This window comes from Gallinula chloropus (assembly GCF_964237585.1).
Source record: "Gallinula chloropus genome assembly, chromosome: 26".
Lineage (NCBI taxonomy): Eukaryota > Metazoa > Chordata > Aves > Gruiformes > Rallidae > Gallinula > Gallinula chloropus.
In genome coordinates, this window is record NC_140111.1 from 629418 (window position 1) to 657297 (window position 27880).

The 27880-nt window shown below is 58.3% G+C and overlaps 3 protein-coding genes across 5 annotated transcripts; 1 reads left to right on the forward strand and 2 right to left on the reverse strand.

The window, feature by feature from the left end:
- Positions 1–926: 926 nt before the first annotated feature.
- On the reverse strand, positions 927–12793 carry LIMD2 (LIM domain containing 2). 3 transcript variants are annotated; one of them, XM_084275574.1, is made up of 5 exons: positions 12655–12793; positions 4407–4543; positions 2581–2625; positions 2179–2318; positions 927–1712 (listed from the first exon to the last, which is right to left on the reverse strand). In XM_084275574.1, the coding sequence occupies exons 2-5, from the start codon at positions 4446–4448 to the stop codon at positions 1553–1555; spliced, it is 387 nt and encodes a 128-aa protein (XP_084131700.1). In that variant the 5' UTR covers positions 4449–4543; positions 12655–12793; the 3' UTR covers positions 927–1552. The 3 variants fall into 3 exon arrangements, with proteins under 3 accessions (XP_084131700.1, XP_084131702.1, XP_084131701.1); XM_084275576.1 differs by lacking the exon at positions 12655–12793 and adding an exon at positions 6557–6579; XM_084275575.1 differs by lacking the exon at positions 12655–12793 and adding an exon at positions 6485–6523.
- A 1670-nt stretch (positions 12794–14463) lies between these two features.
- On the forward strand, positions 14464–18845 carry LOC311201268 (E3 ubiquitin-protein ligase RNF113A-like). The gene is made up of 10 exons (XM_084275626.1): positions 14464–14573; positions 14723–14799; positions 14896–15000; positions 15675–15782; positions 16047–16156; positions 16278–16384; positions 16848–16937; positions 17712–17805; positions 18258–18364; positions 18593–18845. Exons 1-10 carry the CDS (start codon positions 14474–14476, stop codon positions 18679–18681), a joined length of 987 nt encoding a protein of 328 aa, XP_084131752.1. The 5' UTR covers positions 14464–14473; the 3' UTR covers positions 18682–18845.
- Positions 18846–19079: 234 nt separating this feature from the next.
- Positions 19080–25217, reverse strand: STRADA (STE20 related adaptor alpha). Its single transcript, XM_084275643.1, has 9 exons — positions 25106–25217; positions 24523–24644; positions 24304–24412; positions 24065–24188; positions 23076–23247; positions 22319–22423; positions 21926–22167; positions 20879–20921; positions 19080–20340 (listed from the first exon to the last, which is right to left on the reverse strand). The coding sequence occupies exons 1-9, from the start codon at positions 25155–25157 to the stop codon at positions 20188–20190; spliced, it is 1122 nt and encodes a 373-aa protein (XP_084131769.1). The 5' UTR covers positions 25158–25217; the 3' UTR covers positions 19080–20187.
- Between the last annotated feature and the right edge of the window lie 2663 nt (positions 25218–27880).

Below are 27880 nucleotides of genomic sequence, written 5' to 3' on the forward strand. Positions count from 1 at the left end.
GTGTGGTGCAGCCAGGGTGGAGCTGTGGTGGTGAGGATGCTCCTGGTGCACCCCGGCACCCCGGCAGGGCTCGTGTCGAGGGAGCACCACCACTGAGGTGCAGGGTTAGGAACACACCCCTGTACGTGCTCAGACTCCTCCAGACTGCCCATACCCATGCTTTTCCCCCTTCCCTCCCAACTCCTGCTTTCCTGGCTGTGTCTGGATTCTCCCAAGCAGGACGTGCTCAGCGGGAGCTGATGTTAGGACTCCGGGATGGAATAGGGGTCTCCTGTTGACCACAAAGGCAGCTGCTCTGCTGGGTGGGCTCCAAGAAGCCCAATTCCTGTAGCATTTGAAAGATGTGGTGCTCCTGAATGCTTTCTCTTCCAGGCTGGTCTTACAAATTGTGTGTGGAAGGACGAGGTAAATAACAGTTAAAACCCCTCACCAGCTTCCCCTGGTTTCACTGTGTCAGGGTCTCCAGCCTGGCAGGTCCTGCTGAGCTCCTTATGGTCCATGGACACTGCTCAGCCTCACAGCTCAGCACAGGGACTGATCCAGACCTCGTGTTGCCCCGGTCAGCCCCAGTCAGCCCAGCTCTGATGCCCGGCCGGCCCCTTGCGCCGGCTGCCGAGTGAAGGGAGCCGGCATTTGCTTGTGGAGGCAGAGTATGTTTATTGACAGGGAGGGGACAGCGAGTAAGCTGTTAGTAAGCCACTGAGTGTCTGCAGGGCAAGGGGCATGGATCTAATTGGGTGAATTCCCACGGAGGGTGGTCTGGGCTCCGCATGGGGTGGCAGTGTGGGTGCACAGTGCCCTGACACTACACGTGTACCCAGCACCGCTGCCCTGACCCTGCGTGGGCAGAGGCTCTCACCACAGTAAGAGGACCCCACCACTACTCCCCCTCCCCAGGCCCCCCGAACACAGGACGAGGCAGGGAAGGCTGGGAAACCTTGTATTACAAAAATAAAAGAGCGCAGGGCGCAGTGTCACGCGTGGAGCGGCCGGACCAGGCCAGGCCAGGCCAGGCCAGGCAAGGCAGGCTGCAGGCCAGGCTCCAGCGTAGCACGTACCAGTCGAAGGCAAATAGAAAAAGGACAGTTAAACAGTCGCAGGGCAACATCCTTAAGGCTGAACAATCCCAGCTGAACTGAGCTGATGTAAACCAAGGACACTCCTGATTCAGAGCCCCCCAGCAAGGCAGGATTGGTGTGGCAGGAGCAGGGAGCTCTGCTCTTATTGACAGGCTGGGTCAAGCCACCAGATGTTTCCTTTTCTGTGGTGGCAGGCCTGAAAGGGTATGAACAGGGCTGGGATTCCCATGGGGACAGGGGGCTCTGGCCTGATCTCATCAGAGAGAGGGGCCTGCAGAGAGAGAGCTTCAGGTCTGGGGGCTCTACCCCGGCCCCCTCTAAGCATCTCGAAAGAGGGCTGGGCTGCCTGCCCCTCCCTGACCACCCACGAGCTCTTGGGTCCCCTCTGCTTTACATCAGCTCAGTTAGCCCCCGGCTCAGCACCGCTGCGTGCCACCTCTGCTGGGCTCCAGGGGCGGGCAGGCTGGACCCGCTCACGCCGTCTTGGTCCCGCTCTCCACTTCCTTGTGCACCCACAGCTCCTTGTGCTGCTTGCGCCCGAAGCCTTCGTCGTAGTTGCCTTTGCTCTTGAAGAGCTGCTGGAAGTGGGGCTTGCAGTAGAACTCCCCGTGGAGCGCCGCGTAGCTGCCCAGGCTGGGGAAGGAGGGCAGGGTTAGCTGGGCGTGGGGACCCGGCCACAGGCTGGTGGGGAGCATGGGAGGGTTGGGGGCACCGGATGGGAGGAGGGAGCAGGGGGACGTGCAGGAGGGGACCCGCAGAAAGGGCGAAGGGCTCCAGCCAGCTCAGGCTGTGGTGAGCAGCATGGAAGGTCTGTGAAGGCTGCTCAGCCTTCGCTACTTGTGGTCTAGGAGGAAGCTCTGGCCCAGCTCTGAGCTCGGCGTGGCAAAAGCCTCTTCCTCCATACCAGCTGGGATTTAGCTGGGGCCAGGGGGGCAAATAAGCCCTTTTTTCTGTGATGAGCAGACTGGGGGCTTTAGCCAAGACAAGAGGCGGGGCTGTGCTGGCCGGGTGCACTGTTTGGAGGAGCCTCCCCACCCAGGCTGGGCAGAGCTGTGGTGATGCCCGTCGTGCTCCATGGCAGCCTCCCAGCCCCGCTCACCTGAGCTTGGTGTGGCAGTGCTTGCAGCAGAAGCAGGCGTTGTGGAAGACGAATTTATCCGCCACCAGCCGCTCCATGGGATAGACAGTTTTCTGGCACGCTGTGCACATCTCCTTCACCTGCGCCTTCAGGCTGAAGGACTGGGCAAGAGGAGACCAAAGGGAGAGAGAGCATGAGGAAGGGGTTTGGGATACCTGTGCCTGGCTCCCCTCTCTCCCCTGACATCCATGCTGCCCTTGGCCCAAGTGCTGCTTAGCATGAAGCAGCCCCACCTCCCCTTGCCCTCCCTGCACCACTCCAGTGATGCTGGGCTGGTTTGGTGCTGGTTTGGTGCTTGGGCCTTGGGCTTTGGGTCCATCCCCCCTCACCGTGGATCAGTAGGATGTGGTAAAACCCAGGTACCTTGGAGCGCTGCACCGTGCTGCCTCCTGAGTTGTTCTGTGCCTCCTAAGAAGGGGAGGAGAAGAGAAACTGAAATGAGAGTCTGGGCTGCCAAGGCTGGTGCTGGGCTGTGTTTAAGGAGGAGCAGGGGGGCTCAGTGTAGGCCCCTCCCAGCTGATGCATCCCTGGACCACAACTCTGCTCCCTGGGTGCTGCTTCTGCTCCTTCTGGCCAACAGTCCCTTACCCCCTCCCAGGGCTGGAGAAGGAGAATTAACCCTTCCCTCGCTGGTGGTGCCCAGGGCCCCACCAGTGGTGCTACTGTGGGTCAGAGGGGTCTGGCTGCCGGTTCCTGTAGGGTATAAGTGGGGGGGCCCTCGCTCTCACGGTTCCCCCTCAGCAGATGTTTTGGGGGGGTCCTCTGCTGCCCTGTTACCAGCCCATCACGCTGCTGCGCAGGAAAACGCCATCGACACCCTCTGTGTGCGGGGGGCAGGGGGCAGCGGGTCACGGTCCCAGCTCAAGGCAGATCCCACCCGGCAGATCCAAACCTTGAGGTGCCCGTGCCTCTGCCCCCAGGAGTTCAGAGCGGGGTCTCAGGGTGTGCTCTCCATCCGTGGCTGTGACAGCTCCTTTCCTCCCAAACCACCTCTGCTTCTCCCCCTGCTTGCCCCACTGCGCAGCCCTGAAATCCTGCACCCTTCCCAGGCACCCACGGGCTCCCAGTCAGCCACGTGCCACTATTTTTAGGCTGCCTTTGCACTGAAAATGCCCCTTTTTTTCCTTTCAAACAGGATCAAAGGGTTAAACACCCTTTTAGCAAAGCCAGGACAGCTTTACAACAGCCTGGCTGACCCTCTGTGCGACTGGCCCCCAAATCTGGGGCAGTGTGACCCCCAAGCCATCACCCTGCTGCCTCCTTGTCCCTCCTCATGCTGCCGGTTCAGCTCTGCTTGGCCAGCACTGTCTGGGTGCTCATCCTCCAGCCCTGTTCCTCCTGCTTTGTCCTTCCCCATCGTTTCTCTGTTGTATTTTTGGCAACAGTTTGTTTAGGAGCCACACAGGAAACTCTCACTTCGCGGCGCGGCCTCTTCGGATGTTTCCCAGCTGCTCTCCTCCACTGAGGTCAGGGACATGAGTTTTTTCCTCTCACTCCCACCAGGCTGGGGGTGCAGCAGCCAGAATCAGCAGAGGGACAGGGAGGGGGGTAACAGGGAGACTCGGGCCGTGTAAAACCAGTGGCATCCCTCGGCACTGGTAACACAACCGCAGGTGCTCTCCTGGGGCTGGGGGTTGATGTTTCCAGGCTCAGCTGACCCAAGCTAAGTGAAAACGCTGGCTCCTCGGAGCTGGAGCACATCCGTTCCCAAGGCTACAGGCAACCGGCGGTTGCTCGTCACTTCTCGGCAGCACTCTGGCTCCCATCACTCGCTCTATCTGATAGATGCTCCCTCGGGGCAGGGCCGTATCCTGTCCCAGCAGGAGATGTTCTCCTGCCTTTATGTTTCCCCCTCTCCAATCCCTGCGAGCCCAGCTCGCATGCTCTCGGTTGTGATCACAGAAAGCCATGGAAACACAAACAAACAGAGAGCAGCCCAGCCGGGCGCAGGGTGAGCAGCTCCTGTGGGCCAGAGCCCGGGCGCCGGCGCGACCGTGTGCTCAGCAAACAGCACCTTCTGCTGGAACATTCCTCAGCCAGGTTTTGTTGTTGGAGTAGCAGTGACTGTGCCTTTGATCACCCTGAAATGTCGAGTCTGGGATACAGCTTCTGTACACAACCCTCCCTCCCTCCCCGAGAGCCCAACCCCGAGTGAAATACTCCCACCGCCCACGGGGGATGCTACGTACATGAGCTGGGGGGGGGCTGGCAGGTCCCGTGGCCTGGAACATGGTTCCTTCTCCTCCTCTGTCTGTTTAACCCTGAGCTTGAAGGTTGTGGGCCAATGTTCCCTGGGGAGGTCTCTGAGGCAGAGCTCTTGCAACACCTGGAAAGGAAATGTCAACAGGAGCGGGGTTGGTTTCGTCACCCCGAGCTGCGGGAGCTGGGGTGTGACACCCCCGTGCTCAAAGCTTCCTCCCCGGGGTCAGCGCAGCCTCTTCGGTCAAGGGATGTCCCGAGGGACCCAAGAGACTCAGGCACGTGGGGCTGGACTGCCAGGCAGCTGCAGGTCTGGAATACTGCTCAGTTTTAGGAAGCTTGAGGTGATCTGGGGCACTGAGCTGGAGCTCAGGAGCTCTGGTCCAGTAGATCCTCTGGGCCCTGCCCCGGGCACCCGATAATGGGCTCGGGTGGGAGGGGGGTGGCTGGAAACACGAGCAGAGGGCGAGGGGATGGTTTCTGCTCCAAACCCACGTGTGGAAGGCAACTGCCTGGTGATGGCCAGGCTGGCAGTAGCAAGGCTCCCAGTCAGAGCCCAGTGCTTCACTACTGTAGCCACTGAAGGACTGGTGTTGCTGGAGCAAGGGGTGCGATTTTAGTCTAATTTTAGCCCAGAAAAGCTTCGCTGAACGGAGCAGATGACAGCTCAGCAGAGCGAGTGATGGGGAGTTTGTCTTCTCTGGGGGGCCCGTGCTGCCTTTAGCCTGTAAGCTGTGGGCTCCGTGTGATGTCTGAGTGGCCCCAGGATGAGTTCAACAGGTTTCAGACCAGTTTTAATGCAGCACAGCAAAAAAACCCCTGACTGTAACGGCTGTTGTAAGTCACCCCTCTTGGTAAGAGCTGAAACCGCCTCGCAGCTCCGCGGGATTTTCCCCTTGCACCTTACCATCAAAACACCCATAAAAGGCCAGGCTTGATGAGCCCTGCTTTGCATATCGATGCTGAGGGAGATGTAGGGCTGAGCAAAGGATGCTGAGGGAGAAGTGGAGGGTGAGGGGATGGCTGTGTGGCTGTGCAGCGATGGGGGTGTGCTGGGGGCCGGTAAACAGCACACCCAGTCACACCCCCATGGGGTGCTGCCCTCTCCTACTGAAGCCTCTTGTCCTTGTCCTGTCACCCCAAAAACTTTCCTGCTGCCACAGGCCAGGGTAGACCCTGAGGAAGCCCCAGGACAGGAGACCTCCTTAAAATCCCCATCCCAACCAAAATTCCTACAGTTATCACAGGGTGGGGGCCGGGGGCTCTCTCTGCAGTGCCGATCTCACGGTGACGGCTGCTGACCTGCCCTGGCTTTGGGGACAGTTTGGCTGCCTGAAAACCAGTACACCTCAGTGCCCAGGAGCTGACATCAGGCTTGAGCTGTGCCCAGCAGAGCGCCCCAAATCAGTGGCTGTTTTCAGAGAGACCCTTGCCCCAGGCCCCAGGCTGTGCCCCCCGCAGCCCCCGCGGCCGCTCGCCTGACGCGTCGGCTGTTTCACCCCAACCGTTTCCGTCTGCTCTGCGGTCGGGCTGTTGCTTCCTGCCGGCCCAGCAGGGCTGATGGCAGCACACAGACAGCTCAGCCGGGCCCGGGCAGACACTGGGAGAGGCCCCATGGCAGGACCTGTGGCCCGAGCCCACAGCCCCTCTCTGCTCCCTGTTCCCAGGGACAGGATCTTCCCTCTCACGTCCCTGGGGTCTGTACAGTGCCCAGAGCCCAGCGCAGAGCGAGGGGAACACGAGGGACCCAGGTGACCCCTCTGGTCCCCACCCCAAGCACACCTCTAACATGGATGCACAACCCTCCCCGTTTTCACACACCTTTCACTTTCTCCTCTGCCTTTGCCACCAGCATTTTTCCACCCCCAGCTTCATTAACCTCCCCCCACAGCTCCTCTCCTCCCTACCCCAGTAACCTTCTTTCCCTCGGTTTCCCCAGCCTCTCTATCAGCCCCCTCTTGCCCTTCCCCACACACACACACATGCTCCCTGGCTCCTTCCACCTAATATTTGTTCCTTGGCTTCACCTGCCCCCATGCCCCGTTCCCTCGGACGCCATCCCACTTACCCTACCCCATGGCTTGATGTCCTCCAGCCAACCCCAACCTCCGGAGGTGCCTCCACCCCTCCGCGCACGTACCCTGCTCGCAGCGCCGTGCCCACGCTCTCCCAGCCTGGGTGTCAAGCCAGAGGCCCCCTCGGTGTAGCTGCCTTACAGGCGTGAGTAGAAGTTGCTAAACATCCTTCCTGCAGAGGCTGAGAGGCAAGAGGAGTGATCTCAAAGGGGAAGGGTGTGCTGGAGCGATAAGGGGAACAGAGCAAGCCAGAAACCACAGGAGGGCTTCTAGGAGGTTCTCAGCTGCCGTCACTGCTCTTCCAAAGAGGTGTTTAGTTTGCACAGGATGGGATTTGAGCCCGAGACAGTGTGCACAAGCCTCCATGAGCAGAGGAACCCCTCAGAGGGCTTTGCTTAAGGACAGGTCGCCACCTTGATGTTCTGAAGCTTTCACAACTGGTAGGGCAGCGCTCCAGCACAGAGAGGCCTCGCTGGTTTCTGAGGAACACCAAGGCAGGTGTGACAAAGCAAGAAAGCCCCGTCCAAGTGTCCCCTGTGGAGCCTGGCTGGGACTTCTCCAAACCTCTGTTCCCAAAGGCTCTGAGCCACCTGTGCAGCCCAGGAAGAGCAGGACTCCTCAGGTTCTGACCGCAGTGCTGGTGGCCACAGCACGGCAGGGAGGGAGCTGGATCTTGGTGTGCTCCAGAGATGTGGTACCAGAGCTGCCAGCTCTGCCTGCCCAGGTCCTGACTGGCAGCTGCCAGTCTGGCTCAGGGGCTTTTCTGGAGACCTCAGCACGCTGGTGTTCAGCTCAGGACCTTGGAGCTTGTCTGGCTTTGATGGGGGACGTGTGTTTGCTGCCGTGTGAGAGCAGCTGGAGAGGTGCTGCAGCTCTGCCAGTGCTGAATGGGGGGGGTTTGGGGTGAGGAGGATGATTTTCACCCCAGAAGCTGCTCGGTCACAGAGCTTTTCCCTAGCAGCCTTTCCTGCCTGACCCTGGGGGCGGATGCTGGGAGAGGGGAGCATCTGGGGTGGTGCCTCAAGGAAGTTCCCTGATACCTCTGGCAGCGACCTGCCTGCAAAGCACCGTGCAGGGAGCCTCCCCCCTTCCCCTGTGCTCGCTGCTGGTCCCGCTCCCAGCGGGCCCCAGCGCGGCGCTGGCTTCGTGGCCTCTCCGAAAGCCGAGGGGTTTCCGGGCAGGAAAGCAGCGTGGGGCGAGAGGCCCCTCTCTGCCATCTGGTTCCCATTAGCAGCCCTGTGAAGTGTGTGTTTGCTGCTGGGATCACGGGACCATCGCAAGAGGCTTTCCCAGAGGCGAAGTGGGGGATCCGGGCCCCCTCATCCTCCATCCCTGGGAGACGGTGGAGTGCCCCTGGCAGCACAGCCAGGCACGGGCAGGGGCTCAACACCTCGGAGAGGCTGTCAAGCCTCTGCCCCAGGAAATCTTGGGCTGAGCTGATTGCTGTGGGGACTGATGTCCCCGACATCGTGTGCAGGATTAGTGCAGCCTCCACAGTCAGGGCAGCCGCTGACCCTCCAGCTCCAGGGGCAGCTCAGCCCACGGGGTTTTGGCCTGGCTGTGTGGGGAGGAGGTGAAGAGGAGCTGGAAGAGCCCGAGCCTGGGCATCACCACCTCGCTGCCCACCCTGTCTCTACAGCCTCGGGACCTCACAGCCAACCCACCCCATGGAACAAAGTGTGGTGCAGAGCCAGCACCAGAGCCAGGCACAGGGTCTGTGCCCCACAGAGTTCCCAAGGCTGCCTGAGCTTCTCAAGACAGGGGGATGCAGTTTGGGGGGACACTGGAGCGAGCCAAATAGTCACAACTCCAGCTATAGCCATGGAAGACCATAACCCAGCTCCAGATCTTGGCTCCTTGTGTGGCTTCAAGCCAACCAGTTGACCTCACCAGTATTTGAGAACCCAGGACAGGTCACTGCTGGCTTGACGCAGGGTAGAGGAGCAGCCAGGCCAGTTCTGTGGGCACCACCACCCTGTTCACCAGGTTCCTGGAGAGCAGCCTCACCACACAGACCTGTCCTTGCACCCACCCCATGGCACAGACCTTCCTCCAGCCTGCCCCACTAATCCATTTTCCATCCACGTCCTGTGCCCGGGCTGCCTCTTGACAGGCTGCCAGTGGGCAGGAAATCTGCAGCCGAAACGCTGAGGGATGCTGACAAGGAACAGTTGTGGGGAGGAACAGGGCTGCCTTTGTCAGGGCAACAATGGGGGACCCGCACGAGTGAGGAGGGAGCCCGAGGGAAGCCCCTGCCCACCGGCTCTGCTCTGCCACCTTCATCCCCGCCTCAGCTCCCCTCCCCTGCAGAGGTGCACGGCCCTGGACCAGGCTGGTCCCCAGGCTCTGCCTCTCCACACAGGCAGCAGGGGCAGGATGCTGCTGGGATTCATCCATTTTCCAGAGATGGACACTGTTCCTGGCACCGTGGCCATGGGTAATGGCATCCATCAAAAATCACGGTCTGAAGGGCAGCTCAGCAACCTGGGATCTCCTGTCTTGTGAGGATAGAGCAGACACATACCACGGAAAGCCTCCCTGGAGGATGAGAAGAGCCTCTTCTCCAGGCAGAGACAAATCCTTCTCAGCAGTGCCAGGTGACAGAGCAAAACTCACAGGTCAGGGTGGACATCAGGTGAAACCACTTCACCAGGAGGAAGAATGGGAAACTTAGCAGCATGGCACTGGCTAAGAGTGATATAAACCTGGTGCAACAAGCTCAGTGGGCAAACAGCAGCTCCTGCTCCTTCCCTCCCCATTGTCAGGATTTCCATAGTCTCTTCCATAAACCATGTTCCACCTGGGAACCACCTGGTTTCCTACACCCTTCACACTGATGTTACACTGACGTTCGGGTCCTGGGTCTTCCCCCACCACAATACTTGCCTCTCAGAGGGATTCATAAAGAGCAATCACATTCCTTAGCACTCGGGGTTTTTAGCAGGAGAAGCCAGTTCCTGTTAATCTGCTCTCACAAGGTGGGTCCTCTGCTGCTACACCTCACTGGTCCCCTGCGAGTGGGCAAGCTGCTGGGTGCACCACACCAACGGATCTCTCAGGGCTGGTACATGCACCCTGGTGCAAATAGTTCTCTGCCTCCCCTGAAAACATCTGGCCTGATGTGCTCTCTCTCTCTCCCCATCACCTCTGCCAGGAGGTCCTAGATGCTGGTTCTTCTTCAGCGCCCTGCGCTTGCTGAGCTCCTTCCAGGCTACAGCAGCCTCGGGGGCAGCTCTGGCCCAACTCAGCCCTGGCCATTTCGAGGTCCCCATCTCCCCTTCCTCTTTGCTGACGTGGGGTTTCCTCCCTGTGGGCTGATCTCCTGACTTCTAAAGGCACCATTAACAAGTTCAGTCCCCAGATCTCTCCTTGTGGAAGGATTCAAGTCTCCTCCTTCCATTTTGCTGTCTCTTCCCGCTCCTCTTCCCTGTCTCTGCTGAAAATAATCCTTTCCTTGGGGCACTGGGTCGAGTGCTTCCCTCAAGTGCAGATTCATCAGGCCCAGTCGTTGCAGAAGTTTATTGTGTCCTAGAAGGTACTGAGCCAACTTGACGTCACCTGTGTTAAAGCCACTCTGCACTTCATCCTGCTTCCCAGCACCACGTCTTCCATTACTCTTCCAAAGCTACTCTAGAAACTCACCTTTTATTGTACTCCAACTAATGGACCTGTAATTAGCAGCAATTCCCTCTTTCCCCAAACACAACCCATGAACCTTATGTTGGCCAATCTCCTGTCGTGGAAGAGCACCCACAAAAAACTGGCTTGGGACCAGCATTCCGGGTCTGCATCAGCCCATCCCAGAGATCCCCTCCCACGACCTTCTGCTGTTTCACTGTCTGCAGACACAGCAAGAGCAGGAGTGAGTCCTGCGCCCCAAAACACACCACAACCATGGTCCTGGCCTCCACATCACCTCTGTGAGAGCTGCCACCAAAATCACATCCACAAACCTCTCCATCAGCCGTTCTTTTTGAGCTGCCCTGGCCATTGTCAGCCTTCATCTGCATCCTCCCTTTAGGATGGTCCAAGATGCCCTACAGCCCAGTGGAGAGCCTGGCGCCCTGCAAGGCCACGGGTTTTCTGTGGAGCAAGGAGTGCACTGAGAAAAGCAAGTCCAGGAGGGGCTCATCGGGGCTTGCTGAGGCTCCTTGTACCTGAGAACCCCTGAGCTGGCCGTATGGGGAGGGTTGGGGCACACCAGAGGGGTGAGAAATATGTCCAAAGAGCACTTAATATTGATTGCAGTAATCCCATCACCCAGATTCAGCGTCCTCCATCCCAGCTAACAGCTAGGTGAGCTCTGCAGCACCTGCTGGTGGCAGGTAACAATGGAAAGCCAAAGGCAAACACCTTTGGGGGAACCAGGAGCTGCCTGACCCTGGGCAGGGACCCTGTGACAGCTGTGGGTGTGCGAAAAGGAAAAGCAAAACACCACGTCGGGCCAGACGGCTTCATCGGGCCCACAGACCCGACTGGCTGAAGGAAACCAGAAGAGGAACTCCCTTCCCTGGTGAGAAGTCTTGTGGGACTTTTGTTGACTGGAAAAGGTCAGGGACCCAGCTTTGGGCTGTGTGAAACACAGAAAGATGTATCCAGTCACTTCTCAAAGCCCAAGAAGAGCCTGGTTGTGAGAGAGCCTCACCTCTCAGCTGGGACTCGCCTCCTCGTGGGGCTCCCATTGCAAGGGACCCGGTGCTGCAGCCGTTTCAGGCCGGGGGCTCCCTGGGTTGCCCCGCAATTATCTTGTAATCTACGTTAATAACGCTGCAGATGTGCTGCTCCTGGCCTTAGACACACAACAGCTCAGCTGGGGCACCAGATGTCTTCCCTGCGAGAGCCCTCACACGACGCCTGCCGCCGGGGACAAAGCCCGGCTTCCCAGGCACGACCCAGACTGCCGAGGGAGCGGGTTCTGCCGACACCCATGCTCACAGCGGGGGCAAAAATCAGCAGAAAATCCATCAAAACCACGACCTCTGTGGTATCTTATCCCATCTGCCTGATCCGAGGGGATTGGGCAGATCAGACTGGCTCAGAACACAGTAGCTCCAGCACCAGACTGGGCCTGGGGAGCCCCGGGCTGGATCCCAGCCCTGCTGCTAATTTTGGGGGGATGGTTGGGCAAAGGATTCCATGATTTGTTTTCCTGTTCCGGTTCCCCTCCCTGGGATGGAAACATTGCCGCTCTCCTTTGTGAGGCCGGGGAGGGGGCTGGCTGCTGGGGGTTGTGGATTATTCGTGTCCTTACCAAATCCCACCACAGCCCGGGAGCGACGAGCGGCCTGTCCCGGGCGAGGCGGCAGGGACACGCTGCCAGGAACCAGCCGGCGTTAACGAGGGGGACTCAGGATCTAACAGGTTTTCTTCCATCTCTGCTCTTTCTGATCAGCTGAATAAAATGGATCTGCCCAACTCCCCCCCTCCACTGCCCCCAGCCCGGCATCTTCCGCAGCGCACAACAAAGGGGGGATTGCAGCCCAGGCGGGGAGCGTGAGCCCCGAAACGCTGCACCCGAGGTGCCCGCTGTGGTGGATCCGGCCAGCACCGGCCTCCACTGGCTCTCGTCCCCACGATATCCTGGGTGCAAGCCCCTCACCGCCCCCCCGCCAAGCTCACACAGGGCACGGGGTGCTCGCCCCCCCATCCCCCCCCCAGCAGCGTTGCTCCTACCAGGCTCCTGCGGCTCAGGCGGCATCTCCTTGCCCCCGCCTGACCCCAGCAAGGCCACCCAGGGCCGGGAACAGACCCCCTTGTGTTCCCAGCCCCCCCCCCCCGCCGAATCTGCTTCCCACCGCGGCCACCGCGCCCGAGCCTCCTCCCAGAGCAGGAAAGTTCCCGGCGCATCAGGGCGGGACCTCCTGCCGGGGACACCGTGCAGGGGGCCGTGAGCCCCCCCGTTCTTCTAGGCGGCTCCTGGCTGGCGCTGCTGCTCCCTGGGGCTCTCCGTGTCTTTGCATCCCTCCCTCCTCCATCCCTTTCTCCGCCAGCGCTTCCCTCTCCCCCACCCCACCGCTCGGTCTCGCCTTCTCCCGCAGCTCTTCCCGCCAGGGCGATCAGTCGGCAGCGATCTCCGGGCTGGGTGACCCCCCTTCACCCCCCACGTCCCGGGGACCATCCTTGTCTCCCGCCGAGCCGCCCGCAGCCCCGTTGTTGGCCTCACCATATGCCCGGGCTGCTCACGCCGCGCCGAGCCGGGGGCTTCACGCCGGGAGGGGGGGGGGGTCTGTCCGGCCGCGGGTCCGTCCCTCCCGGAGGGGTGTCCTCGCTCCCCTTTCTCCCCGCTGCAGAGGCCGGGACTGGGGGAGCAGGAACCGTTTCCTGCGCGCTCCCACAGCCCTTTTATCGCCGGGCCGGCGCGGTGATTGGCTCTGGCGTTGCACCGTCTTTCAGCTCCTTTGTGTGAAGCCAACCCCTAACCCAAACCTTCCCCAGCCCCTCTCCTCCCAGCTGCTGCTCCCCAGCAGCCCCCCGGACACCCGCAGCCAACACCACCCACCCCAAGAACTTTGCCCCCCCCGTTCCTCCCCGCGGGCAGCGAGCAGGCAATTAACCCCCAGCTGTAATTAGCTGTCGCCCCGCGCCCTGCCGAGCTGTGCGTGCGCGGACGGGTCTCGCCCGGGACTCCGGACTCGGCCCGGGGCTCTCTCCATGTGGCACCGAAACACTCGGTAACCCGCAGGTGGGTTAGTGCCACACAGAGGTAAATATATAGACAAATATAGATAAATATCTATTTAAAGCACTTATCACCGTATCGATAACTATTCCTCGGAAGCAGAGCTAAGAGCAGGAGGCAGCCTGCGAGCATCCCAGGGGATCCCGTCCCCCCGCCCTGCCGCGGCGAGCTAAGGACCCTGGGCAGCGGCAGGGACGGGATCCCGGTGCCCCCCAGAGGGGCCGAACTGACCCGTGATGGACTCAGACCCCCGTGTGTTACCCCGCAGAGAGGTGCTGGGCGGCGGGTGGCAGCGGTGCTGGGAAGGGGTCAGGAAAGTCGCTGCCTGCAGCTGCCCCCGCGCCCACCGCCCGGGCGGCTGATGTGCGGAGGGCTGGGATTTCCCCAGAACAGGGCAGAACGCGAGGAATAAAGAGGTTAAATATCGACAGTTAAAACCTGGATGTTTTGAGATCGGAGGTTTGCGGCCGGCGAGGGAAGCCGGGGTGTCCCTGAGCCAGCGGGACGGGCAGAGGGTCCCCGCAGCCCCCGGAGCTCCGCCCTCGCCTCCCACACCTGGGCATGGGGGGGGGGGGGGGGGGGGGGGAGGGCAAAGCATCGCGGGACCACAGGGGTGGAAGGGACCCCGAGCCAGCAGCGAGTCGCACCCCAAGATGCGCAGCGGGGCGGCGGGAAGGGCTTTGGCGATGGCGATGGCGATGAAGGAACCAACACCCGCGTTCGGGCTGCCCAGGGAGGTGCCGCGAGGAAGGGCGCAGGGCAGAGGCAGGGGAGCTTTGCCTGCGGAGCTTGTCCCTGTCTCCCGGCAGGAGGAACAGGGTCAGGGAACCCCTGGACGAGGAGCCAGCGGTGCCGCGGCTCCCCCCGCTGTCCCGCCGCCGGCATCGCGAACGGACTGGGAACTGGTCCCGGGGCAGGACGAGCCGGTGCCGAGCAGGGCCCGGGCAGCCGCGGGCCGGTGCTGCGCGCTCGGATCCTGCTGCCGTTGCTATGGCGACGCGGGAGGCCCCGGCAGCCGGCCGGGCGCGGGAGGAGAGCGGGGCCGGGGCCGGGGCCGGGCTCGGGGCGGGGCCGGGGCGGCGGACGGGCCCGTCCCGGGACGCGGGGGGGACCCCGAGGGGCTTCGGCAGCCCCCGCCGGCAGGGGGCGCCCTTCCCCGGGGCCGCCGCTCTCCCCGGTGCCCCGCCCCTCCGCTCGGCGCGTGCGGTCCTCCTCTCCCGCAGGGGGCGCTGCGCCGCGCGGGGCTTCCCGCCCGCCCCCCAGCTGTCGCTCTGGCCGGCCCGGCGGCAGTGGGCGGCGCAAGATGGCGGAGCAGGGCCCGGTGTGCGGCTTCGTCTTCAAGAAGCGGGGCCTGGCGGCGGGCCGGGGCCGGCGGAAGCGGCCCGGCAGCGACCAGGAGCGCGGTGAGGGCCGGCGGGGCCTCCGGGGCCGCGCTCGGGGCCGGGCCCGGCGCCGCCCTCGGCGCTTCCAGCGGCCTCCCGAGGCCTCCCGGGCGCGGGGCGCCGCCGGCAGCGCCCCCGCGCCCCGCTCACCCTCGGGCTTCCTTCCTCAGACAGCAGCGGGGAGGAGGCCAGCGCGGTGGTGCGGAAGGAGCGGCGGCGGGAGACCCCCAACCCCATGATCCAGCGGGTAAGGCAGCCCCGGCGGCGGCGGCTCCGGCCCGGCGCGTCCGCAGCGTCCCGCCGGGCGGTGCTGGAGCCGCTCCTCTGCCCTGTCGCTCCCCAGACCCGGCGGTGCACGAAGGAGAGGGCGGCCTGTGCGCTGAGCAGCAGCGAGGACGAGGACCCGTCCAAGGAGATCGGGGTCACCTACAGATCCACCAGGTCGGCGGTAAGGACTGGGCCGGGGTCGGGCTGTGGGGCTGGGGGGACTGGTGGGTCCCACACGTGATGGAGAGGCTTTTCCTCTGTGAGTGTGGGATCAGCTGTTCCTTTTTTCATCCGTAGACTCGTGTCCCTGTCCTTTTCCTCTTAAGAGATGAGCACCTTTGCTAGTTTTTTCTCTCCTGATAGACCCTGTGTCTTCAGGGGGCCTTTCAAAGTTGACTTTTCCTTCTTGGAGTTGGGATGTAAAACCCCAGGGTGCTACCAGACTTGCTTAATGTTCCACAACACTTTCAGGAGAGGGAGTGCTTGGATCAGGTTCACCCAACTCTTGGGTTCATGTTTTCGGTTTTCAACTATTTTCCTTCCCAAGGAATTCAGGGGGAGCCATCAGGACATGGGAGACCAGAGCTCAGCTTCTGGCTGAGCTGAGCCTGAGCAGGGAGGAGTAAAGTCAGGCCAAGTGCTTCCTGACTCTGCAGGCTGAAGTTTGGGAGCGATGGGTAATTGGCACTGCGGCCCCTGCGAGCACCGGGCTGGGTCTGGCCCCTGGCAGGTGCTGAGGGAAGGTTGTGGTGGCTGCATCCAGTACTTGCTGTGTGACCGACCCTGCAGGTCGCCAGGAGCTCTGTGTCTGCTGCAGGTTTTCTCTCCAGTGTTGTCACAAGTGGTTCTTTTCAGAAACCCGTCGGCCCGGAGGACATGGGAGCCACCGCGGTGTACGAGCTGGACACAGAGAAGGAGAAGGATGCTCAGGCCATCTTCGAGCGCAGCCAGAGAATCCAGGAGGTGAGGATGCTCTGTAAGAACTCACGCTCTGTGGCAGGAGTTACACGTGCTCTACTCATCCCCTCCTGCATACCAAGAAGGCTTTGAGGCTCTTCCTCCCTGGAACTGTGAGGAGTCAAAGTGTAACTCCTACAACTAGAGGAACTTTCTGGCTTTGACAGCATCTTGGTGTTAAGGCAGGCAGGTCTGGGGAGGGAGACCTGGGTGATGGAAGGCGACTGTGAGGCTTTCCTGAGCCACAACCCCTTGTTTTTCCTCTCCCAGGAGCTGAGGGGGAAGGAAGATGATAAAATTTACCGCGGCATTAACAATTACCAGAAGTACGTGAAGCCCAAGGACACATCGATGGGCAACGCCTCCTCGGGCATGGTCAGGTGGGCCGGGGGAGCCTGGGGCCCGGGACCACCCCCGGAGGGGGCCGGGGGGCCGGCTCTGAGCCGGCTGCCAGGGCCCGTCCCCGCCGCAGCCGCCCTGAGCCGCCTTCCTCCCCGGCAGGAAGGGCCCCATCCGCGCCCCGGAGCACCTGCGGGCCACGGTGCGCTGGGACTACCAGCCCGACATCTGCAAGGACTACAAGGAGACCGGCTTCTGCGGCTTCGGAGGCGAGCGGCTGCCGCGGCGCGCGGGCCCGGCCAGGAGCTGCTGCGGCGGCGCTGGGCTGCACAGGGGCTGCTGGGGGGGCTGCTGCAGGGCTGTTTGTAGTGTCCTTGTCACTTGCCTCAGCCCTTCTCACACCTGCTGGCCTCTGATCGCTGGTTCTGAGTCCTGGGAGGGACCCTGGGAGGTTGCAGTGACCCACGTTCCCTCAGGCGTGGCTGAGGGGTGGGATTCCTGTGCCTTATCCCCATTCCCAGGTGTGTCAGTGCTGGGCCTGTCACTGTGTCACACAGAGCAGGATCCCTGCGGCCCGTCAGCCCCGAGGGAGGGATCCTGCCCCTGCTCCAGGCACAGGCAGCTGGGGAAGCGGTCAGGCTTCACCTTCTGCTGGGCAGAGCCGAGGGAGCCCCTGCCTGGGGTGTCCCCCACGCAGCCCAGCTCTTAACCCCTCTTTCCTCCTGCTCTCAGACAGCTGCAAGTTCCTCCACGACCGCTCAGACTACAAACACGGCTGGCAGATCGAGCGGGAGCTGGACGAAGGCCGGTACGGAGTCAACGGTACGGCTCCCCTGCCCTCCCCCAGCTCCTGGGGCTGAGGCTGCCAGGCCCGGCCTTGTCGTGCCCAGAGGGGAACGTGGCTCCCAGTACTGGAACTAAGAGTGGAACGGGCACTTGGCTGCTCAGACTGCACAGACAAAAGGCCTCTTCATTCCAAAGCTGTGGAACTCCCTGCTGCAGGGTAACTGTAGGGCCAGTAACCACTGACAGTCCTGAGCAAATTTGCCCCTTCAGATAGACAACCACTGCCACCTCCAGGGAGAATCACTTCCTTTGGCTCTCTCTAAAGGGCAGCAGTGCTGTTTCTGGTCCAGGCATACGTACTTGAGGACATCTCCTCCCCCCAGCGCAGCGTTATTTCTCCCTCCCAGTGTCTGTAGCTGCAGCCTAAGGCTCAGGAGGGCTGCTCATGAACCACTGTGCCGTTGGGGGAGGAGGGTGTTCTCTGTTCAGGTGAGGCCAAAGAGTTTGGAAGAAACCCTAAAAACGGGGGGGGGGTGGGGGAGTCTCTTTATAGCAGTGAGTGGGCGAGGGAGAAAGGAATTTGCTCTGGTGAGATGAGCAACAAGCATGCTGGCTCATTAGAGCTAATTATATCTCAGGCCCCCATGTTCCTGACAGCAGCAGCACCCAGATGCCAGAGCTCTATTGTTTCCAGCAGAGAGTTGATCCCACCTGCTGCACTCTCCCCAGAGTTAGTATTTCGTGCCCCACGCATGGGCAGGACTGCCTGTCCCTGCTCTTGCTCCAGCCTGGTTAACTCTCTCTCCTCAGATGAGGAAAACTATGAGGTGAGCAGCGATGAGGAGGACATGCCTTTCAAATGCTTCATCTGCAGAGGGTCCTTCAAGAACCCCGTGGTCACCAAGTAAGTGGTTGTGTTGGTGTGAGGAGCCAAGTGTCCTCTGCTGATCGAGGCCAGTGCTCATGCTGTGTAAAAACACTGTCCTGGGGGGGATAGAACCTGCTGCTTGGCTGCTGCGGCTTTCTGGTGGGTGGGAAAGGCTCTGCTGCCCAGGGAGTCCTGTGCCTGCACCTGGAGCATCTTCCGGGAAAGGGTCTGGGCTTTGTTGGCCAAACATTTAGCTTTCCACAGCTGGTGCCTGATTTACATCCTTTCCCCTTAACCCCGGGGTTTTGCATGCTGCAGTGTGTGAGCAGAGGAGCCTGGGGAAGCCAAGAGTGTGGGGTGGGGGCTCAGCAGGGGTGCCTCAGGCTGCCAGCCCTCGCCCGTGCTGCGGGCTGTCTCGCTGGGCAGCCGGTGCCGCCGCAGCCCCGGGCACAGCCAGGCTGAGGTGTCTGGCGCCTGTGTCTGTCCAGGTGCCGGCACTACTTCTGTGAGAGTTGTGCCCTCCAGCACTACCGCCGGTCCCAGCGCTGCTACGTCTGCGACAAGCAAACCAACGGTGTCTTCAACCCAGCCAAAGGTGGGGGCTGCCCCAGGGGGGGAGGGGGGGGGGGGGGCTGCCCCAGGGGGAGAGAGGGGGGGGCTGCCCCAGGGGGCGAGGGGGGGGGCTGCCCCAGGGGGAGAGGGGGTGCTCCTGGCTGAGCCTTTGTGGGGACAAGTGCTTGGGAACCAGCTGCCCTGGTTCTTGTGGAGATGGTGTTTGTGAGAGCTGGGTGCTCAGTCTCCTCTTGCCGACTTGTGTCCCCAGAGCTCATGGCAAAACTGGAAAAACACAAAGCAGAGGAAGAGGAGGAAGAGCAGCAGCACCATTCAGACCACGGCGAGGGTCCACAATAGCAGAGCATCCTGTTTTGTATCTGGCTGAATAAAGCTCTTGTGGGGGGGAAGCTCTTCTTGCTCTGAGTGCCAGCAAGTCCCGGGCCAGGCATGTGGGAGAGGGATGAGGATTTTCACAAGCAGCACACTTCACAAGCCAGGAAATTAAGATCTCATTACCCTAATCAAGCCACATCCTGTTGTGTTTATCCTTAACACCCCCCCCCCCCCCCCCCCCCGGCTCTGGAGAGTGTGTACTCTACAGAAACTCTCAGAGCAAGAGAGTTGGTGGCAGCTTCTTGATTGAGGCAGTTGCAATGAACAAGTGGTTACTCCTCTAAGGAAGTGAGAGTAAGTGTGCAGAGCCAGCCCTGTCATCGCTCGTGCTCCACTCCCATCATCTTCCAGGAACAGCAGCCTTAGAAAAAAAAACTTCAGAAATATTTTATTTGTTTTGGCAAAAAACTAGAGTAACAAACTTTATCTGGGTTCAAGTACAGTTTATAAACACAACGCGGACCTGCTGCCAGCACCACCCCTCCCATCAACCCCACCTCCAGGACTGGTTTCTCAGTGCTTCACTGAAGAGTAGAAAGACATCCAGCACCCACGGTCCTTGGAAAGGTCAAACTAAAAAGCCTTAAAGACAAAACCCCAAAGGGCAGGGACCTGGGGAGAGCTGCCCCAGCAGCGGGGCAGCCTCCCCGCCACCGGCCAAGGGGAGCCACGAGCTTCTCCCTGCCAGGCAGGGGAGGCAGAGCGGCCGTGGAACAGTTAGGAGCAATTCTGCACATGATGTTCAGGGAGAAGTCGTGAGCAGGAGGATGGAGCATGAAGGGCAGTGTTCTTGTCCTCTGATATGTCACTGAGAACACGCTGGTGCGACGCTGACACTGCAAACCCAGCCCAGCTAACGGGAGGCTCAGCTGGCTGTGCTGCCAGGGAGAAGAAGCTGAGGGCTTCGGTGAGCCAGAGCTCTCTGAGCTCCTGTTTCCCAGCACAAACCAGTGACTGAATTTAAGAACATAATCCCCTGGTTTCCTCCCATCCACAAAACCTGCCCTGGGACAAGGCAGCAGCAGTAATCAGATCTGCTCTAAGAGAATGCCCAAAACGAAGAGCTGCCTGCCTCCCCTTAGCTCTAAGGCACCCTTAGAAGAGAAAACCAAAGAGGGACACGCAGCCTTCAACTGTGATATGAGGACGCCAGTGATTGTTAGAAACCCATGAAGACCATAACTAAAGACTTATTCAACCCGTCTGAGTGATCTACCAGTGCTGAGCTGCAGAGAACTGGGGCTCTGGGGACTGCACCACCTGGAATACTCCATCGTTCCCTGGGGTTGATCCTCCAGCTCAGGTCTGTCCACTTGTTTCCAGGCTGCTTCCTAAGTAAACGGGCAGTTGAAGCTCCTTCCCAAGGACCTGTAAACTCTTCTGTGTAACATTCATCATCTTTTATGAATAGGACCAATAAATTACAACGTCCAGAAAGCTCCTCCAGAACCAGGTATAGTCCCTGTTCTTCTAGAACTCCCAGTCATCCACATCCAGCTGCTCCAGGTTTGACACCAGCCCAAAAATGCCACTGGGATCCTGGGGCCGCGTTCCTTCGAAGTTGGTGATGGGGGTGACGGGGCGCAGCAGCTCCGGGAGGGCTTCGGAAGCACGGCGCTTGATCTGCACAGGGGAGAGAGCTCAGCTGCTGCAACGCTTCCCCGGGGTGTGGAGCAGCAGCAGCACGTGGTCACAGGCAGGAAGAGCACAGTATTCAGTGCTACAGTTCCCATGCTCCCCCCAGCAAAGCAACAGCCAGCCCTGCCGCTCTGAGCAAGCCAGAGAACCGCTTCAGGGGCAGGAGATCCTCTGCCTCTTCCCAGCAGGCCCAGAGCTCAGCAGCCTGCTGCACAGCTGGGAGCAGGGCAAGGGTCACTGCTGTTTGGGCTCATTAAGAACCAGTTTAAGGCTCTGTGGGATAAAAAGCTACTCTGGCATGCAGGATTTACACCCTCTGCTTAGACAGGGAAGAGATGCCTGGAGAACGGGCTGTCCCCCCTCCAAGGAGAAAGGACCACCCAGCTGCACTGGAATTAGTCACCAAACTAAATCCTTTCAGATCACAGAACATCCAGCAATTCCCACCCTGGGGTTCAGTGACACAGCAAGACAACTCCAGAGAAGCCACTGCTCTTCATCAGCAGTAAAACGAGTTCCTTACCTGCTTGAAAAAGGGATGGTTGAGCAGGGTGCCTGCGCTCGGCCTGCAGAAGGGAGCAGAACAGAGTAAGCACACAAGAGAACACGTCACTGTTTGAAGGCAGCAGACAAGTAGCAGATGAAAAACGAGAGCAGGGTCCTTCTTGCCTCTCTCATATATGAGCTACAGGGCATCTCCCTGTTGTAACCAGCGCTACACCGTTTAATTGTGCACACACAGTGTCCTACACACACAGTTCAACCTTCTGCACAAGCTACCTACACCCCAACGTCTGGTCAAGGGAAAGTCTGTGAGCTGGAGAAAGTTCATCGTGGCTAAAGCCAACCTTACACTCACTAGAGAGGAAAGCTCTTGACCATTTCCCTTTGTTACTCCCTGCTGGCTGAATGTTCAGAGTGATGGAAGCTGGGTCACCACAGTCCCACAGGGACCAGAAATTCAAGCTGTTGTGATTTTCCTGACATGTAGCACCACTCTGCCCCAAAGAGGCTGCACAGTAATTCCTCAGGCTCTTGTTTTACATACTTGGACTGCTCAGTGTACAGAGTGCATCCTCACTCCACTACGCTTTTGGAAAGAAAACTTGAGTAACCTCTGCTGGAGTTTAATCTGCCCTGGACAGCACAGCTCTGAGAGCAGCTTGCACAGAATCACAAGGTGGGAAAAGCCCTATAAGTCCACTGAGTCCAACCGTCCCTGTCCTGTGCTGCCCCAGATCCCTGGGACTCAGCCCCTCCCTGGGCAGCCTGTGCCACAGCCCCACAACTCTGCCAGGGAAGAACTTTTCCCTCCCATCTGCTCTGACCCTGCCCTGAGGCAGCTTGAGCCCATTGCCCCTTGTCCCATCTCCTGTCCCCTGGCTGCAGAGACCATCGCCCACCTCTCTGCACCCTCCTGGCAGGGCAGGGGAGGTAGGGAGAAGGTCTCCCCTCAGCCTCCTCTTCTCCAGGCTCAACACCCCCAGCTCCCTCAGCTGTTCCTCAGAGGATTTGCCCCCCAGCCCCTTCCCCAGCCTGTTCCCTTCTCTGGACACACTCCAGCTTCCACCTGAAGTCGGGGTTCCTCTGCAGGCACTGCTCCACGAAGTTATGGAAGTAAGTGGAGAAGGTCCTTAGGTAGGGGTGCAGGGTGGGCTCTCCATTGGCCGCTCTCACGTTGCTGACAGCCATGCTCTCACCCATCCCATAGTTAGCACTTGAGCGGGAGGTCTTCATGGTCAGCTCATCAGCTGGAATTGTGGTGGTGTCCAGCAGGCAGGGAACAGTTCCATTCAGCTTTTCCAAGAGCATCTGGAAGAGAAGGGGCATTAGCAACGTCACCCAGGGTAAGGCCAGACACGACGTCCCGTGCAGGTCACCCTCCCACCTCCACATCCCAGTGCAGCAAAACAGTTCCACGTGCCAGGGTGAAGGATGGGAAAGGAACAGGTTCTGACCTCACCTGGGTGGAAGGCATGTCTTTGAACGGCACGTGCCCGTTGGCCAGCTCACAGGCTGTTATCCCCACGCTGTAGATGTCAGATTTTGCATCGTAACCCTGGAGATTCTACATGGAGGGGAAAATAGTAATTAAACAGAAATAATCGTCCCTGTGGACTTAAGATGTGATGGTGTGGGCAACTCCTGTGATGGGCAGAACAGCAGACCCAGAGGATTAGAGCAGAAATACTACCACCAGAACAACCCTGCCTGCGTGGGGGCTGCTCCTTTCTTTGTTGAAACACAGTTATGGGTAACACTTACTTAACTGAGATCAGCTAGTTAGTGGGGATGGCATCTACTTTAGGGTAACTGGCCCCAAATAGAATGCTTTGCTAGTGGGAGAATCTGGGGGGTACCTAGAAGAAAGCTCTTCAGCCAAATCAATCAGCTCAAACTCCAGCCAGTGCCCTGCGCCTGCCCTGTAGGTCTGCTCTAGCCTCTCCCTGTTCCTTGCATTCACACACCTTCCTCTGGAGGGAAGGAAAAGGTAATGTCCTAACACAGGGCTCTCAGCAGCTGCCCCTTCTGACAGGAATACAGGTTGTCCTTTGCCAGGGGTCACTCATTTTAAGGTAAAAAGGACAGAAAGTGAGGAAAGAGCCCCCAGTGAGGAACAGGAACCCCGTGGCTTCCCCCCGCCCTCTGAGCACTCAAAGTCACACCAGCACCACGTATCACTACAAGCCAGAGGCTGGGTTTTTGTTTGGTAAACACACCTGCTGCAGGACTTCAGGGCTAAGCCAAGGCAGGACTTTGATGCTGTACTTGGGAAAGTCATGGACAACTTTGAGTCGCTGCCCGTGGTTGATCATGCTCAGGTTACTCCGCAGGCCAGAGAGGTACACCTTCCCATCCACTGAGATCAGGATGTGGCTGGCTTTAACACTCCTGAAAGAAAGGAAGAATACTCAGTTCTGTGGCTTCAGAGGGGTGATGTTCCTTCCAGCTTCCCCAGGAAGACTCAGTGGAAGCACAGCACACAGGCTTGAAGGCGGCACAGGTAAGCTAAGGTTCTTTGCAGTGTCCACAATAGAACAGGTACCCACTAATAACCTACAGCTTTCCACATCTGAAGTTCACTCTTGCAGAGGGATGTGGCAGAGGAAAAGAAAAATAATCAAAGGGGTGGAGACAGTGATTTAGAGAGAGATTAAGAGACTTGTAATACTAAAGAGAAATTCATCCCTAGTGAGCAGCTAATGAAAGGACAGAAGCCTGTTACTGGACTTGATCCACCTCCTAACAGCAGAGTGGCTTTGCTGTGCTTCTGAAGACATTCACAGGGCTCTGTTCACCCACTGAGCAGATGCCCAAGGTGAAAGGCAGGACTAAAGGTTCAGACCCAGGAGCTTCAGCAAGAACAGAGTGAATCCCCCCCAGCCCCTCCAGTCTCAATTAGGAGTCTCTCAACCTGAACTGTCCCCTAACACGCCAGCCTGGCAGCATGAGCTGTGGCTGTGATTTTACACACTCAGTGCTCTTCAGGAGCAGTTTGTCCCACAGTGCCACTTACACACCGTTTAGAAGGACCAACGATACAATTTCCCACAAGCACTGAAGTGGCCTGTGCCAACAGCAGAGCAATGCAAAGCCTGACATGTCCTGCAGCTCCTGCAGCCACCCACCCAGCTCTAACCATGAGGTGTCACTGAGACCTTCCAGCAGAAGGAAAATGGATCAGGGCTGCTTGGTTTTTGTTCAATACCTGTGTACATAGCCCATGTGGTGGATGTAGTCAAGTGCTTTCAATACTCCTTGGAGGATATATGCAATAGCCAGTTCACTCATCCCATCCATAAAATGGGTACAGATCAAATCCTTTGCAGAACCTAAAAAGAAACAAACCACCTCTTAATGGACCAGGAAAAACCCCCAGGATACTTCACCTCTTAAATCTCATTCCACAGACTGATGGTCAGATGAAAGTACTCCCTCTCCACCTACCATAGGCCATGAAAGACGTCACTACCCACAGCTCGTTGTCAGCTACGAACGTTGCCTTGTATGGCACGATGTTGGGGTGGCTGAAGAGCTTGGAAACATGAAGCTCACCCTAAAATGAAACAAAAGATACTGTGATTCAGTTTCAGAGGCAGAAATATGACTCCAGTGTTGATAAGCACTGCTTTTTGCTCCCAGACTGGCACTGTGGGTTCATGTTACCTGCAGGAACGTGACCATCTCGTTGGTGCAGGCCTCCAGGTTCACTCTTCTGACTGTGACGTACTCCCCTGTGGGTTTATACCTGGCCAGGTTCACAACCATCAAGTCTTCAAAGCCTCTGCCTGAAGGAAAAGGCATTAAAGCCTCAGTAACACTTCTGGAGAGCCCCTCCAGTCCCTGACCCTTAAATAATCGTTACAGTCATTTACTGAAACTACTTCTGTCCCTCTGGAAAAGAGTGATGGTTCCATCGGGCAGCACCTCCCTTGGCACGTATCCCACGGAGAGAAATCCTCCCTGCCACTAACATGATCCCATCTTTCAAGTTCAGAACTGAGGTAGAAATAGAATGACTAAGCCACAGCCCCACACCAAGGACAGGGAGAGGTTTCAGGCTGCTTCTGCTGCCTTTGTACTTGACTGTGGATCATTAACCCACCACACGCCTTTGCCACCGACACCTCACTTCTTCACACGGCGCTTCTGAGCTAGGGAGGACAGGCAGTCGCTCAAGAAAAAGCCAAGAGATCTGCAGAAGCTTATTCTCTCTGCAAAGCAGGCGTGGAACCTCCATCCCACTTACCTATGATAGTGAGCAACTCGTAGCAGCTGCTGTCTGGCAGGAAGGTGCTCATGGTGTCCCTTTTCGGGGAGGACGCTATCGACTCGGAGCTCGCTTCATTTGTCTGGGGAGAGGAACCCACAGTCAGACCAAACCAGACCCCCTGCTGGAGAAGCCATCTGGTCCTTCTATCATCACACCCCTCAAAATAGCAATGCAGGGCTGGAGATAGGAGAGAGAAATGGAATTGCTGGTAAAAATAACTGCAAGGAGTTATTTATCAATGGAAATCCAGGCGCTGCCTCCCTTCAGAAGATCCAGGGATCTGTGTTTCAACATGTGTGACCACAACAGGCAGGTTCTTAATTGCTGCAGGCTAGGATTTCTTTAGGAATGTTTGGATAAGGCCAATTACTACTCCCCAGGACAGCTCAAGCACTGATCTGTAGTGGCTGCCTCTCCCATGGATTACAAAGTCCCGTGCTGGTTTCCAGCTCTGGCAGCACATCCCTGGCTGGACCTCTGGGTTTCCAGCTGCTCCTCTGTGACTAGAGCAGCTCAAGCAGAGGAGTGACAAACCCACTTAGCCCGAGGTGTGGCCATCAAACACACAGGGACAAGAGAAGCTCCAATGAAGGCAGAAACTTGTCTGCAAAGCATCAGTGCTCACAGGAGAGGATAAAAATAACACCCAGGAAAGACAAGAAGCCCCTGTGCCACCCAGGGAAGCAGCACTCCCAAACCTGTCGGCTTTTCTTCGCTACATCTGGCACCTGCACCTGACATGACTCTACCTGCTGTGTTCACATGAACCCAAATCTTCCCAAGGGGGATTTTGCAGGAGACAAATTTCAATGTTCTCCCAAGTTCTGCTCTACCTTCCAGCTCCTTCGAAGCCCCAAAGTCACAAGGAGAGCATCTAACAGGAAACCAAATTTATTGGGTGTCTAAGGCAAGACTCAGTTACCTCCCGTTTCCAGCACATTAACTCCTCCTGACATTTGGAACTCGGGGCTCATTTCTTCCACCTCATTCCTCACCAACTGCAAGTGCCCTTTATCAGACCTTTTCTCACGGTACACGAAGCAGAAAAGGCTCGTGCATCTTCCTCCAGTGACACCAGTACTCTCTGTTCCATCACCCAGCTGCAGGGACAGCTGAGAAACGAGGCACTTGCTGTTCCACTCTGAGTCCAGGATGAATGTAGAGCAACGAGCACTGGCAGGAGTTTGCCATAAATTACCTTTGGGTCCCTAAGTATACTTCAGGAGTAAACTAAGAGTCTCACTTCTCCAGTTCTGCCTTGCTCAGCTGGTTCTGAACAGCACGCTGGGCCTCTCTGCCTGTCAAACGGGGGCCTCTTCACTCCAGGGAAAAGGCAAAACAACGGGGTGAAGAGTGCTGTGGGATTAACTTCAGCTCAGACACCTCCAGCACAGCAGCTCCATCCTGCTCCAGCACAGCTAACCCCCAGCAGCCCAACGCTTCCCTAGCCCTGGCACACACAGCAGCTTCCCATCCACGGCTTCAAACTTGTGTCACAGACACCTGTCAATCCTGAGCTCCAGTGTAGCACTCGTTACTCTTCCAGCCATTTCACGCTGTCCTGCCAACAGCAAGATTGCCAGGGGACACACACAGGCAGATGGAAACCTCTGAAGCAGAAAGGCACTGCCAGGGGAGCGACAGCAGGAGGCTCTGACAGGCGGAGCAATGACAGCGGGCGGAACACTGAGCAAGACATAAGTGGTTTGCTTTGTTAGAGGCCACTCCAGGTACAGCATCAGCCAACAAACAGATGCAAAACCAAAGAGAATTCAATTAATCTTATTAATGGTGTAGGCTGTTTCAACAGGGATGGGGAAATGCTGTAAATTCCCTTTCTTAAAAGCCTTCCAGGACGTCAGAGGTCTCCACTTGCCTCTCCACCTCTGGTGACCAGCAACTGAGAGCTAATGCAAAAGGGGCTCTACTGGATACTGACACCACACATCAGCAAACTGAAATGGCAGTTATGAAACACTGAAAAAAAAAAAAAAGCTCCTCAGTGGTTTCACACAGGAGAACTTTTGGTGTATGGTCAGAAGCAGAAGCAGCTGGGAGATGAAGTCGCACGGGACTGGCTTTATGGCATGGCATTCATTCAGAGCTAGCCTCCCAGCTTCTGGATCCAATTGTAACTGGGGATAGATTTAAGAAAATGAATCAGAAAATCAGTTAGGTGATGCTAACGAGGATCTGTGTGTGCCAAACGACAGTCACCTTGATTGGGAAGAGGGAATGTCACTTTGTTCTGCTGCCTCCTGCTCCCCCCACCTCACTCTGCACGAGCAACAGAATGTTTCCTCCCATCCCTCTCCCCAGATCATTTACCTTATTCTATAGCCCTGCTGGAAAAGCCTTTCTGTAGCTGTCAGAATCAAAGCAGGAGTCAGCAATACCACTGTGGAGGCGACCAAACCCAAACCAGAAGCCAGTCTCAATGTGCTTCCAGGCCAGTGTGACGCTCTGTGACCCGAATCAGGCTGGGCACTTCCCTGACTTTACACAAACCATTCCCTGTCTCATATTTTCAGCTCTGTTCTGTGCCAGTGAATTACAGACAGGAGAAATCAATTCTCAGCAGCTTGACTGACACAGTTATAATCCAATCACACTTAATTTGTTTGTAATTAGCCTAAAGAGCAGCACCTGCACACAGAAATGCTTGGCTATGGTGTGGGCAGGTGGGAAATGATGCAGATAAACACACTCTGTCCCAAGCTGTGTTGCTCTGTGAGCACTGCTCGTTATGAA

Coding starts and splice junctions, on each gene's coding strand:
- LIMD2 (XM_084275574.1), bottom strand. CDS start 4,448: ATGTTCCAGGCCACGGGACCTGCCAGCCCCCCCCCAGCTCAT. Junction 2,626..4,406: donor CCAGCCCCCCCCCAGCTCAT/GTACGTAGCATC, acceptor TCCCCTTCTTAG/GAGGCACAGAACAACTCAGG. Junction 2,319..2,580: donor GCACGGTGCAGCGCTCCAAG/GTACCTGGGTTT, acceptor CCTCTTGCCCAG/TCCTTCAGCCTGAAGGCGCA.
- LOC311201268 (XM_084275626.1), top strand. CDS start 14,474: ATGGCGGAGCAGGGCCCGGTGTGCGGCTTCGTCTTCAAGAAGCGGGGC. Junction 15,001..15,674: donor ACAGATCCACCAGGTCGGCG/GTAAGGACTGGG, acceptor GGTTCTTTTCAG/AAACCCGTCGGCCCGGAGGA. Junction 15,783..16,046: donor GCAGCCAGAGAATCCAGGAG/GTGAGGATGCTC, acceptor TTCCTCTCCCAG/GAGCTGAGGGGGAAGGAAGA.
- STRADA (XM_084275643.1), bottom strand. CDS start 25,157: ATGAGCACCTTCCTGCCAGACAGCAGCTGCTACGAGTTGCTCACTATC. Junction 24,189..24,303: donor GACGTCTTTCATGGCCTATG/GTAGGTGGAGAG, acceptor GTTTCTTTTTAG/GTTCTGCAAAGGATTTGATC. Junction 22,168..22,318: donor AAGACATGCCTTCCACCCAG/GTGAGGTCAGAA, acceptor CTTCTCTTCCAG/ATGCTCTTGGAAAAGCTGAA.